This window comes from Hemicordylus capensis, chromosome 5 (genome assembly GCF_027244095.1).
Source record: "Hemicordylus capensis ecotype Gifberg chromosome 5, rHemCap1.1.pri, whole genome shotgun sequence".
Classification (NCBI taxonomy): Eukaryota; Metazoa; Chordata; class Lepidosauria; order Squamata; family Cordylidae; genus Hemicordylus; species Hemicordylus capensis.
In genome coordinates this window covers 233,781,324-233,794,875 of record NC_069661.1, presented here as the reverse complement: position 1 = coordinate 233,794,875, position 13,552 = coordinate 233,781,324, and the positions used below count along the sequence as shown (strand labels likewise).

General features: G+C 43.8%; 1 protein-coding gene across 9 annotated transcripts in view; it reads left to right on the top strand.

Moving 5' to 3' along the window:
• FGD4 (FYVE, RhoGEF and PH domain containing 4) overlaps positions 1-13,552 on the top strand; it is a 192,554-nt gene that overhangs the window by 154,780 nt on the left and 24,222 nt on the right. For all 9 annotated transcript variants that reach the window (XM_053257281.1, XM_053257283.1, XM_053257282.1 and 6 more), the window contains 4 exons: positions 2,671-2,809; positions 4,298-4,356; positions 5,139-5,285; positions 8,306-8,478. In XM_053257281.1, coding sequence (XP_053113256.1) covers positions 2,671-2,809; positions 4,298-4,356; positions 5,139-5,285; positions 8,306-8,478 — 518 coding nt within the window. The remainder of the gene's footprint in view (positions 1-2,670; positions 2,810-4,297; positions 4,357-5,138; positions 5,286-8,305; positions 8,479-13,552) is intronic.

Here is a 13,552-nt window from a genome sequence, read left to right as displayed (position 1 = left end):
TAAGTTCAAGGTTGCCTTATCTCTGGTTGTTTCCAAGACCAATTGTTCTAGGGCACAGTCATTCAGTGTATCTAGAAATTTGACCTCTTTGTCATTACTGACTGTGAATTTACCCAGTCTATGTGTGGGTAATTGAAGTCACCCATTATTACAGCCCTGCCTCTCCTTGACACCTCCCTGATTTCCTCCTGCAACTCCCAGTCACTGTCTGTGTTTTGATCCGGAGGGCGATAGCATGTAACCAGTAGCACATTTCCTTTCAGGCCTTGTATTGTTACCCACAGGGTTTCTGTGGAGGACTCCAGTCCACCCAGGTTTTCTACCTTGTTAGATTCTATCCTTTCTTTAACATACAGTGCCACTCCACCTCCAATGAACTTTAGTTTATATCCAAGGATAACAGTGTCCCATTGGTTCTCACTGACCCGCCATGGTTCTGTTATGCCCACTATCTCTATTTCTGTGTTAGCAATCAAGCACTCCAGCTCACCCATCTTGGCTTGGAGGCTTCTGGCATTGGCATATAAGCACCTGTACAATGAATCTTTTACCTGGTGTATGCTGTCTTTCTTTTGACTCTTTGGCCAGCTGGCACAGCCTTCTGTCTGCTCTTTATGTGGTTCTGCTCTGTCCCCTTCTGTTTTATCTCAATTCTTTACAGCCTTGCACTTTAAAGGATGGCATTTGCCAAACCGGATACTGCCCAGCTCCTGTTGGCTATTTCCCAGGTGTCATTTTAAAAGCTGCTCTGCAACCTTTTTTATTTTAAGCGCCAGCAGTCCAGTTCCCTCTTGGTTCAAGGTCAACCCATCCCTTTTGTACAGGCCTTGCTTGCCCCCAAATGTATCCCAGTGCCTATTGTTATGGTTATAATTGTTATGGTCATTAGGGATTTTGCTTGTGTTGCTGAAGAATCCAAATGAATATTTTTATCTTGGAAATGAACAGATAAATTATGTATGTGAGATGGGGAGGAGCAAGAAAGATATCCTTAATGGTGTCTGTGCCTGCTAATGAAAGTTGTCAGAAATTCAGCAGTGGCATTTATCAGTAATTTGTTAAAATTTTAGGGAACTATTGGAAAAAGTTGCAGTTTTCTGCCATTTTACTATTAAATCTCAAAGTCAACCAAGTGATATTGTCAAATGACTGAATTCCATCTTCATGTCCTTAATTTACCAGTTATAGAGACTAATTATCATGGCAGGGTTAGTCAAATATCTAAAACAAGCCATGTGAAACTTGCATTTGAGATTTAGCTGCTGCGCCTTGGGGCCAAACAAGTGCCATTGGCCCATTTATCCTCATTTCTAACATTCATTTTCACACCAGCAGCATGTAGTTGTGTTTCCTGCTGAGTGGATTTGCATATAAATGATTCGTATTATCCCCCCACCTTTTGGGAGGGGGTAAATTCTAACCTAAAAATCTGAAATTTTCACTGTTGGCTATAACAAATAACCTTTTCACCATGTGTGTACAGTAGTTTTCTACTGAAGAATTGCTTGCAGCTGGTCATTTTGAGTCCAACCACAGAAATCCACACTCTGGTGAAAGCGACTAGGATTGTGATAGAAGCTAGGCAGGGCAAGGGGAACACTGTATTCATAACATTTGTGTTTTCCTAGGTTAAAAAAAAGGATTTCTGACTGTACACTGATTTTTTCCTTTCAAAAATGGCAATTGTCTGTCTTCTAAATGAGTTATTATTGAACAGTGTTATCAAAACAGTATGTTAAAGTTAGTTTTTTTAATTTAAATGATTGCATATACTTCCTTTAGCATCCCTCTGGTGTTGAGATAATAAAGGTTTAAGAGTGTGAATGACACACAGTGGATTAATGCACATTTATAGCCAAAGGAAAGAGTTCTAATAATAGATTTAATTAAGCAACATAGTGCAGCTGGGAATTTTATTTAATAATTTAAAAGCTTAAATTGTTACTAAAAGTATCCATCAGAAGATGTATATACCCCTCCCCCACACAAAAAAATCTGATACTCGGGGTAGTTGACAGAAACAATTACAGAAAATAAACTGTTGAAAGTACTCAAAATAAAACCAACATCATACAATGGACTTTGTAGAGCTGAGCAGCTAAAACAGAAACTACTCAAAGTTTTGTTTTACTTCGCTTGTACTTTGCCTACTGCTGTTCCAGAGGATATTTTGACTCTACAGCTGTTGCTGAACTACAACTCCCATCATCCCCAGCCACAGTAGTTCAACAACAGCTGGAGAGCCAAAGTGGCCTACTGCTTTCTCTGGAAGGTAATGCTGAGGGAAACCAGGTGGGCCTCACAAGGGAGGGAGTTCTGTAGTCTGAGCACAACCACTGAGGAGGCTCCATTCTTGGTCCCCACCAGCCTCCCCTTTGACAGCAAGTGAACAAAATTTTGATGGTGGGGGAAAGTGGTGGCAAAGTGACAGTCTCTACTCTCTCCCTAGCTGACCTCAAAGGGCATGCAGTTTCCTACAGAAACTGTCCACAGTCCTTCAGGAAAAACATATCCTTCAGGTACATTATTAAAATAATGTATTTCATTTTAATAAGATAGAATACAATTTTAGTAGAGAGTTTAGCTATAGAAATAGCTAAAGAGAGAGAAGTAGTACCAAGAACTGTAGTATCGCTAAATGTTTGTTGCTCTGTGTGTTTCTCTGTTTAGAAACAGAAAGTCTGTGGAAACCTGACCTTGCAGCATCACATGTTAGAACCTGTACAACGCATTCCAAGATACGAGATGCTCCTGAAGGACTATCTAAGAAAATTGCCTCAAGATTCCCTTGACTGGAAGGATGCTGAAAGTAAATATCTTTGTGTGTTCTATATGTTCACAGTAGAGTTGTAACAGAAGAACCATTATCATTTTAGAGTTCTGGTAAGGGTAAAAAGAGAGGACAGGTTCACCTTACATTGAAGGTAATATTTAAATGTCTCTGAAAAATGTCCCCTTCAGGGTTTTCTGGGCTAACAAAAAATATGTGGCCTTTCTAGGCTTTGCTTTATTTTATTTATTTATTTATCAATCACATTTGTATACTGCCTGATATGTGTATCTCTAGGCAATGTACACAATTTAAAACAAATATAAAAACAGAGTAAAAATTAAAACCATTTCAATAAACAAGAATAAACGAGTTTAAAACAATTCCATAGGATAAAAGCAAATTATGGAAATGAGTAAAGGTAGCAAACAAATTGCTTGTTAGAATGATCCCTTTTTCTTCGTCTATTGCTCATTTGCCACTGAACAGCAAAAGGCAGCAAAAAAAGTACAAAATCAAGCCCCATTTAGAAGCAACATTATATTTAAGAAAATGCTCTGAGTTGTTGAGCTAGGGTTGAAGAGTTAGTTCAGTCTTTCTTTTAAGATGAAAAAATTTAACATTTTCCTGCAAAAAGATATGACTGTGACTTTCAATATAATATGTCAAATCATTTTATGGTTCTAGAATTCATACCATAATTCATTAAATGCTGTACTGGCTTGTTAATTGGAACTGTCGGTGGCACGCTAATGTGGGGGAATGTGTTTCCTAAATTAAATTTTATGCATTCTAATTTTCCTGTAATCCTATCAAGTATCTCTATTAACTTGTTAGGATTATCCTTTTTTGCTTCTGCAGAGAAGCAAAGTAAATCAGGTAAACTTTGAGTTTATATGTGTAAACAAACCCACACTCTGTTTTATGAACCAACTTTAAACCATGTATTCATATCCTGGTATTGTCGACCTGAAATAAACTTTGGTTTAACCAGTGTTCGTTTGGATGGTCAAACTAATAATAGTTACACAAAACAAACTATGGTTTTGTGTTATGTCTGAACCCAGCAAATGCCCTTTATTTGGCTTCACAGGTGCTCTAGGTGTGGAGAAGATGAGTGAAGTTGTAAAGTTCATAAGGATTTTATTTTGAGGACTGGAGTGATAGCTGAGAGGTTGAGTTGACTGCTGGACTCGCCATTTCCAGTTCTGAAGAAGTCAAGAGCTTGTCTCTCATATCTTTTGTTTAAACCAAAGTATATTATCTGACCTGTATCTGTTTTGTTCCCAAGGATTAATACACCTATTTAAACTGTTCAAAGATCTTTTCACTTTTCCAGTTTTGACCAACTTCACTATTTATTCAAATAAGTACAAACAAATTAATTGTACTAAATTTTGGAGTTTGTTTTACTTTGTCAATTAAAAAAGAATTTTCATAGGAAATTGATGAGTTGGTATTTGAAATAGCAGTTTATGCATCATAGTATTAGCACGTTATCTTCCCTTGGTTATTTTTCTCCTACAGAATCCTTGGAAATAATATCTACAGCAGCAAGTCACTCCAATAGTGCCATCCGAAAAATGGTGAGTGACTTTTTATGGGATCTTTTCCTTTGTATAATCTTTTGTTTTTTAAGTTTGCAAATATAACTTTTTTAAAAGGCACTGTTAAGCAGGCAACAATACATACATTGTTATTCATTGTTAGTTCACTTCAACTTGTATCCTTTATCCGGACATCCAAAATCCGGAATGCTCCAAAATCCAGACACCACATCGTAACAAAAACATGCAACCAAAACCTACTTATTTGAGAAGACTGCACACATCTCATCGCCCTCATTGCCCATCCAGGACATTTTTCCCCTGGTTCCATCATCCCAAGCCCACTTCCTGCTTTCCTCCCTTGAATCGCCTCCCCCTGCAGCTCTGGGGTCCCCATACACCCCACCTACACTGGCAACCACCGAGTTCTCCTCTTCAAGCGGGGGCTGCAGATTCCACGGGCAGGAAAAGATGCAAAGGCCCCTTTATTGGGGGAGGGGTCAGAAGGGAAGGCACCCGTGCCAAATGTTTCTTCCCAGTCGCCTCTCTAGGAACCTGGACTCCCTCAGGTTAACCCTTAAACTGCCCTATTCCAAAATCTGGAAGTCTGAAATCCAGAACACATCTGGTCCCAAGCAGTTCAGATAAGGGATACTCAACCTGTAACCTTAAAAGCTTAGTCCAACAAATACATATTTTGAAACAGAATGTTTTGGTTTAAAAAAAAGTTTTAATTTCTCATGTATTACATATTTTCTCTTTTTTTTTTAAGTTCCAAGTGTTCTGTGCTTAACACTGTCATTTTTATTTTGATGAAAAAGGAAAATTTAAAGAAGTTGTTGGAGGTTTATGAAATGTTAGGAGAAGAGGAAGATATTGTCAATCCTTCAAATGAACTCATAAAAGAAGGACAGATCCTTAAACTTGCTGCACGAAATACATCTGCCCAAGAAAGATACCTTTTCTTAGTAAGTACCGCCTTTGATACCTTACATATTATAGCCACATATACAATACTTAACAGTTGCTCTTTTCCAGAATTTTTCTCCTACGTTCTCCGGCTCAAATTCTCACCGGTCCTGTCTTGTATTGTTCCTAACTATAGTTGAACATTAAATCTACACCAACGCTAAATGTGTTGATTGCAACCCAGTCTGCCTCTTAAACAGAGCCTGTAACCCTATTTCAAAGCCTGGTTTCAAACTCTGGTTAAAATTGAATCCTTGGTTAGTATTAACCATGGCTAGTGTCAGTGCAGATATAAATGTTCACCACTGCTAAAGCCAACAAAGGAAGGGATGAAGGCACTCACATTGGCAGCTGGGCTGTTCGTTCCCAAAGCTGGCTCTAGACTGGCAAACTAGTTTGCAGGCAGCTCCTGTTGAATCTACATTGGAGCAGCGTGAAAAGTGTTTGTGGTCTTCAACATTCCACATGGCCCTGCTAGCACCTTGGTATCCTTTCCTCTGAAAGGGATTGGAGTGTAAAAGGGTAATCGGGTAGTGTTCATTGAAGAGGCACAAACCATTTTGTCCTCCGAAGGCAACACTACCAATTAGGAATGAGCCCAAAGCATTCCGGCGCCTCTTTGGAGAGGTGCCAAAACGTTTGGCGCAGGGTTCCCTTAAGAGGAGGCGGGCGGGTCCTACTTCCGTGCAAGTGGCAGCGTGTGCTGCTTGCCCCTCTAAAATGCCATTCCACAGCGATGGGATGCATCCTCAGCATCCCTCGCGCAGCGTCTGCACGTAAATGGCATCAGTGCCTGTGCTGCAAATGGTGTCAACGCATATGCCACCATTTACGTGCCGACGCTGTGCGAGGGATGCCGGGGACGCATCCCATTGCAGCGGCGGAGCATTTTAGAGGGGCAAGCAGCACAAGCTGCTACTTGCACGGAAGTCTTTCCGTAACAGTAGTGCTGCGGCGGGCTGGTGGGGGCTTGGAGGATGGGCAGGTAGCACCTGCCCAATCCCTCTTAAGGGAACCCCTCGCCACTCTTGGATATGCATCGAAGCAGTTTGGTTCACATCCCTAATACCAATCCAGCCATCGAAGGAATAAGTTTTTGTGTCTTTTGTGCACAGTGAAGTATATTTTTACATTTGCATCCTGCCCTGACTTTTAATGGATATATTTGTTCCCACTTTCAGCAGGCATGAGTTATTTGCATGTTTAAAGCCAGGATGAAAATAAGTTCATTTATGCCACATACAAGCTTTTAGATGACACAGATGTGGCTTAAACCATCAAAGCGATCCTGTAGAATCCATTGTATATACTTAATCTGCTCTCTCAACCTAATCCATGCTCATTCCTCCCTTGCAAGCTCTTTTATACTGTACTGCAGAGATGAAAAGCAGAGTTTCAAGTAATTATAATTCCTGAGTCTTGGGGCTTATAACCTCCTTGAGTTAGTGTATGCATCTGTGCAGTGGCATTTACATGAACTCTGGTGTGTTTGGTCATTAATAATTGCATATGCTAATGGTTTTAAGTCTGGCAAAAATCTGAAACCTATTTTATATGTTAATCCATATAATGAGGGAATTTTGAGATGTGAGACATATCCTTCCTGCCCCCACCCCCAGCTTCTACAATTCAAATACACTTAATATAGTTTAACAGTTTGTGTTGATAACTGTACATATATTTTAAAAAAACCTTTAAAGAGAAATCTCACTGTAGTTTTGCAAAATAATTCCCTTGCAGTAAATATAAGATGGCATAAAATATTGTATTGCTTTCCATAAAAGGAAATTGAAGCTATTAGTTTGTTAAAATTGAGTCCTTGTAAGGCTGTGCATAATGTCTGCCAGTTGCAATAAGTCTCCTTGAAAAACACCTGCATATGAAAACCAATCTCCGAACATTGTGCAATGCTAGGAAAGTATATAGTGAGGTTGACCTTATCCTTTTCCCCCTGTATCTAATCTGCACTGGCTGTCCTTGCTTTGTTCTCTTGCTCTAATGGGGCATTGCCACCAACATTCATGTGTGCAGATACCCAGATCTTAAATATAGCTAATGGTTGTGCATGACAATGAACTTTGCTAGTTTGTACAATAATGAAATCCAGGAGTAGAACTGCTTGCATTGATCTCCAGTTAGAGCTGCAAACACTTCTGCCTCTACCTGATTGAAAGCAGTGATGATTCAAACTGAAATAATGAAATGGTGCTTGACCAAGTGTTAGTTTGGCCAGCTTCCGTTGAGAAGTTGTGCACCTTTTAAGCAACTCGCCAGATGAGAAGCCTTTTTGGGAAACAAATGGTGCCTGTATTCCTCCTCTGCTCTTCAAATTCCTCACTCAACAGCCTGCTGCCAGACTGTGGCACTTCCTCTGTGCATTCAGTAACTTCACACTGCACACAAATACACACTTATTTATTTATTCCGTTTCTATACCACCCTTCCAAAAATGGCTCCGGGCGGTTATTAGAGCCCTGGTGCCTCCCCCCCACCCCACCCCCACAAAAGGTAGCTTGAGGCGGCCTGATTCAAAGCACAGAAGTGCTGTGCAGCAAATAGGCAGAAGTAGCAAAAAGAGCGGCGCTTAACCCTTTTCCTGCTCCAAATCATCTTACCAAAGAGCTTTGAGTTTCAAATGCAAGCAGAGTCTTTATCTCTTTTAAACATAAGACGCTAATATGTGTAGTTAGCTTCTGATTCCTCTTTTGTACTTCTGGAAAATGTCATCTTTTCCCCAGATAGCATACTGAAATCTTTTGTGATTACTGTGTGTAATATGGTTGGACTATTGTGAGATGATGTTGGTGACATAATTAGTGATGACTGACCTAACTCCCACACCATATTTCTGAACCATTTCTATTTTTATGTTTTTAAGTATTTAAGCATCTGCCTTTTTCCGAGTTACACAGGCAGGTAGTGTTGTACAGGAAGATTGGTATCCCTTAGCATGTAATTGATTTGGTATCTCAGCTTTGTCTTTGCAGTAACTAATTGGTGTGGCTTGCACTTTTTGCAGTTCAACAACATGTTGCTGTATTGCGTCCCTAAATTCACCTTAGTGGGATCAAAATTCACAGTTCGAACAAGAGTTGGCATTGATGGTATGAAGATTGTGGAAACTCACAATGAAGAATACCCACACACATTCCAAGTGTCTGGAAAAGAGCGTACTTTGGAGCTGCAGGCCAGGTAAGATGCCTGAGTGGTTGAGGTATAGGGCCCAGTGTGGTAGCACTTTTGCAGTAAAGATAAACTTGAAAGTGGTAAGACTCTGGTGTCAATGCAGGTATACCTTTTGGGATAAACCAGTTTTGTACTTGGATTGTTTGGATTCTCTTCCTATTCATTGCTGAAATTCTACAGGCCCAATTACAGGGATGGAACTAGACATACTATTGGATTGAACCCTCAGAGGTAAGGGATCAAAAGGACATTTATCCCAGTCCTTTGTCCACCATCCCTCTAACCTTGATTATCCACAGGCAGAAAGGAATACGTACTTATGTTAAGCTGCTGCAGATAACCCTTCTCTTGGCTGACTGGGCCTGGGTGGGTCAGTGGGTGGAGTGGGGGGGTAGTGATTGGAGACGTTTCTGAAATTCCCAGTAAGAGTTAATCATAGGTAGGAAGAGATCCCAGAATATCACAACATTTGGGAAGAACAAGTAGCTAAAACATTTGACTAGCAGAATAAGAAAATCTTGCCTGTAGACTGAAGAATGTTCTGAGCTTTATTATATAATGTTGTTAACTTAATGGTGATAATGATTTAGCAATCATAATTACTAAGATCTGGATTGTGATCCATTGTATCCATAAGAACTGGGTTTCTGCGCCTGCGCAGGGACCTCCCAGGCTGACTAGCTAGCTCCTCTTCGCGCCCCGCCCATCTGCACGTGCCTTGCAGTTTCCGTTGGAATCGACGGTTGGGGCGCCTCTCCTTCAGTTTTCTCTTGACCGCCAAAGCGCTTACACCTCTTGGCTGTTGCTCCTCAATTGTTATCAAAAATTTGACTTCGGACTGTTTGACTATTCTCTACTGAGCGGATTAATTGGTTTGACTTCAGAACGAACAACGGACTTGATTTTGGGACTCTGATTCTAACTACGAAGTTTGTACAGGATGGTTTTGACTCGGAACGGCGAACGGACTTGATTACGGACTCTGCTTTGTTTGTTCCTAAGATTGTTTACTGAATTTGACTCGGAACGGCATTTGGACAATGGAAGCTAAGAAGACATTCAAACGGTGTGAAAAGTGTCAAGCAAAGTTGCCTTCGACTGATTATCACGACGCCTGTTTGATGTGCCTAGGAGAGAATCATAACACGGCGGCGTGTAAGATATGCTGCTCGTTTTCAAAACAAACTAGACAAAATAGAGCTCTCAGGCTTCGAGCTGCGTTATACGAGGAGGCACTTCGACCGCCAACTCCTCGTCCGTCGGCGTCGATGAGTTCCGGATCGACATCGGGAGCTTCGATGTCGAAGGAGTGCGGTGCGTCAAGCTCCCCGGAATTGGGTTCCAGTGGGTCTGCTGATACGCAGTCTAAAACCGCTGTTGACACTCTGTTTAAGAAACCAAAGGAGGTTTCAAAAAAACGGAAGCATAAGGATAAAGATCATCATGCTTCTGAGAGGGAAGGTCGCCATCGTGAGGAGTCTCGACATCGAACTCCCTCACCGATGGCAGCACAGATTTACGACGTGGACTCGGCTGAGTCCCCTACAGCCTCGACGTCGACACCTTCGGTATCGACGGTCAGGATGGTTTCGGCTTCGACATCGACTTTAGTCTCGACATCGACACCAGCATCGACATCGAGATTGGACCAAGGCAGTCTGGGACAGGCATCGACATTGGAATCGACATCGACATCGATATCGGCGTCGAGGCATTTGCAAGTCTCGGCATCGGAGCCTCCCATAACTGCCCAGGCGGTGTATGCCATTCCTCCGTCGGCGTCCACGGTGCCGGAGCAGATATTGAATGTGAGCACTGCTCCTTCGTCGGTGTTGACGGCTTCGACATTGAGGAGGATTCCTCATCTTTTGTCACCGGCATTGACGCCGGCACAGTCCCCCTCGATGCCGAGGACTCCGAGTCTGGCTACACACGGGGACGGACTTAGAGAACTGCTGGAGTCGAGTTCGAGTACCCCCTCGGGTGCGACGTTTCGCGGCTTCCTGTCGACAGGCTTAGACGAGGGTCCTGGAGGTGGAGAGCTGGCTGATCTGCCTCATATTGCCTCACTGACACCAGCAGTGGTCCAGGATCCGAGAACCGATGTCGGATGCTCTACGATGCTGCAGCCAACTCATTCCTGCGGTTTCCGCCATGGTGTGCCGGATGATTATGCAGAGTTCTTGCGTTGGAAAGCGGCACAGGTAGAAATGCAACCAGTGCAAGGGCTGCGGAATTTTGTGCAGGCTGGACAACTTGCTCAGCCGCTGCTGCAGTCAGAGCATGCAGACCATCAGGGGCCGTCTGTGAACTTGCCTATACAAACACCATTGGTGCAAGTTCAAACTTACCTTCCAGAGAATTCACAGTTACCTGTGGTCCAGACGAGGATGCCAGAAAAACCTGCTGGGAAAAGAAAGAGGAAAGCAACACCTCCTCCTTCTGAACCATCATCTTCACCCTCTGATGACAGTGAGGACGATGAGTCGGGACCGGCCTCTGACAGAGATGATATCAGTCGTAGGTCGGACCCCCCTTCGGATGTGCCACCAAAACTATCCACCTCACCAACTGAGGAATTGAAAGCTTACCATATCCTCATAAGGGACATCGCTGAAGCCCTGGGCATGGACGTAAGCTCTCCGGATGCGGACGTTGCTGACCTGGTCTATAATATGATGAAGCGGTCTAAGACTTCGCATCCTGTTGCCCTCACCATGATTCCTGGGATAGACAAGGCTGCGAAGGTGGCATGGGACTCAGTGGGGGTCGGGGCTCCGACTTCCAAGCGCATTGAGAATTTGTATAGGGTGACTGAAGGAGAGAACTCTTACCTGTTACGTCATCCTATACCGAACTCCTTGGTTGTCAGTTGCGCTTCATCCACCAAGAGTGGACACCGTCATTCCACGCCTGCTGACAAAGAGGGGAGGAAAATGGATGTTATGGGTCGAAAGATCTATAGCACCTCCAGTTTAGCAATTCGTATTGCTAATTATGCGGCGTGTATGGCACGCTATAACCATTTACTTTGGGATGCGCTCTTACAGGATTCATCCTCTTTATCTCCGGAGGACTTCCAATGGAGATTTAATAATGTGTATGAAAGAACAACGGCAATAACGCGCCAACAACTGAGCGCATTCAAACACTTGTCGGAAACGGAATCGAGAGCAATGGTGACGGCAGTGAGCTTGCGCAGGCATGCGTGGCTTCGCTCAGCAACCCTGCAGACAGACATGAAGGAGAAAGTCGAGTCCTTGCCATTTGACGGCAAAGGCTTATTCCATGAGGACACGGACACATCAATGGAGACGTTGAAAAAATCTAAATTCACTGCCCGCACCTTTATGGTGCCTTCGAGCGGTTCCAGCTCAACTGCAAGGAGCCGCACTTATTATCAGAGAAAGAGTGATCGGTATCAGGACCGCAAAGAATACCGAAAGCAATTCAGACCTTACCAACGCAGTAAGGGCTTTAACCAAAAACAAAAAGGAAAAACAGCTCGTCAAGGCGACAAGGACGCTTCCAGCAAGAGCTTTTGACGGGACTGTTCGTCCACTGCATCAGTTTTGCAGCAGCCAATTAAGTCTAACGCTACAATCCAGGACCCACTACATCGGCCCTGTAGTTGCCAGGATCAACATCAAATTGGCAAGCCATGCGCCAGCATGGCACAACATAACATCCGACCGGTGGGTACTAAGAATAGTGCAGACTGGATATGCGTTGGAGTTCGAGACAAGGCCTCCCTTCTCTGGACTGGTCTATACGCCGGCCACAGAGGTGTTGCGGGAGGAGGTCAAGGTGCTGCTGGAGAAACAGGCGATCACGCGGGTGCAATGGGCGAACAGACTGACCGGCTACTATTCCCGGTATTTTCAGATACCAAAGAGAGACGGTGGAATAAGAGCCATAATGGACCTGAGGGGGCTCAACCTCTTCATTCGGACCAGGAAATTCAGAATGGTGACGCTGCAGGGAATTCTGCCTCTGCTGGTGAACAAACAGTGGGCAGTTACTCTGGATCTCAAGGACGCTTATTTTCATATCGGGATACAGGAGAGTCACCGCAAGTTCCTCCGGTTTACAGTGGGGGCACAGATCTATCAATATGTGGTGCTTCCATTTGGACTTTCTACTGCGCCCAGAGTGTTCACAAAGGTGATGGCGGTGGTTGTAGCCCACCTACGAACTCAGGGCTTGAGGCTGTATCCGTATTTAGACGATTGGCTCGTGGTGAGCCACGACAGGAGTTTACTTACCCGCCAAGTGCAGATGCTGCTAGCCTTATTGGAGTGCCTCGGCATCAATGTGAATTGGAAGAAGTCGAGACTCGAACCCATGACTCGAGTGAACTTCATCGGAGCGGTGCTGGACTTGGAATTGGCCAGGGCGTTCTTACCTGCGGAAAGAATTACCCAAATGCACGAACTCATACGTCACTTTCAGAGGACTCCACGGCAGCCAGCGGTTCAAATCCAGCGGATGTTGGGTTTGATGGCATCATGCACTGCAACGGTGTCACACACGCGCCTCCGCATGCGCACATTGCAGCATTGGTTTCTCCACAACTTCCGACCCAATGTGGATGGCCAGAATATGCACTTGACATTACCACAACATGTCCTCGCCAGCCTGGGGTGGTGGCTAGACATGGGCAATTTGGGCAAAGGAGTCGAGTTTGTGTCCAAGGAGCCCACCTCCCGGATAACGACAGATGCCTCGATGGCGGGCTGGGGTGCGCATTGCGCCAGCGTATGCGTGCAGGGGACATGGACCCAGTTGCAGAGACTTCAGCATATAAATTACTTGGAGCTATTGGCTGTGTTCCAGGGCCTAAGGGCATTCGAACCTATGATAAGGGGACGAGCAGTACAGCTGGAGTTAGACAACACGACGGCGATTGCCTACCTCAACCATCAAGGGGGGACAGTGTCACTGTCTCTTTGCCTACTTGCGAGGAAAATATGGGACTGGTGCATTCAACATTCAATTCACCCAGTGGCAATACACATAAAGGGTGTAGACAACTGCTTGGCCGACAGGCTCAGCAGGGACATCAGTTTCAACCAAAGAC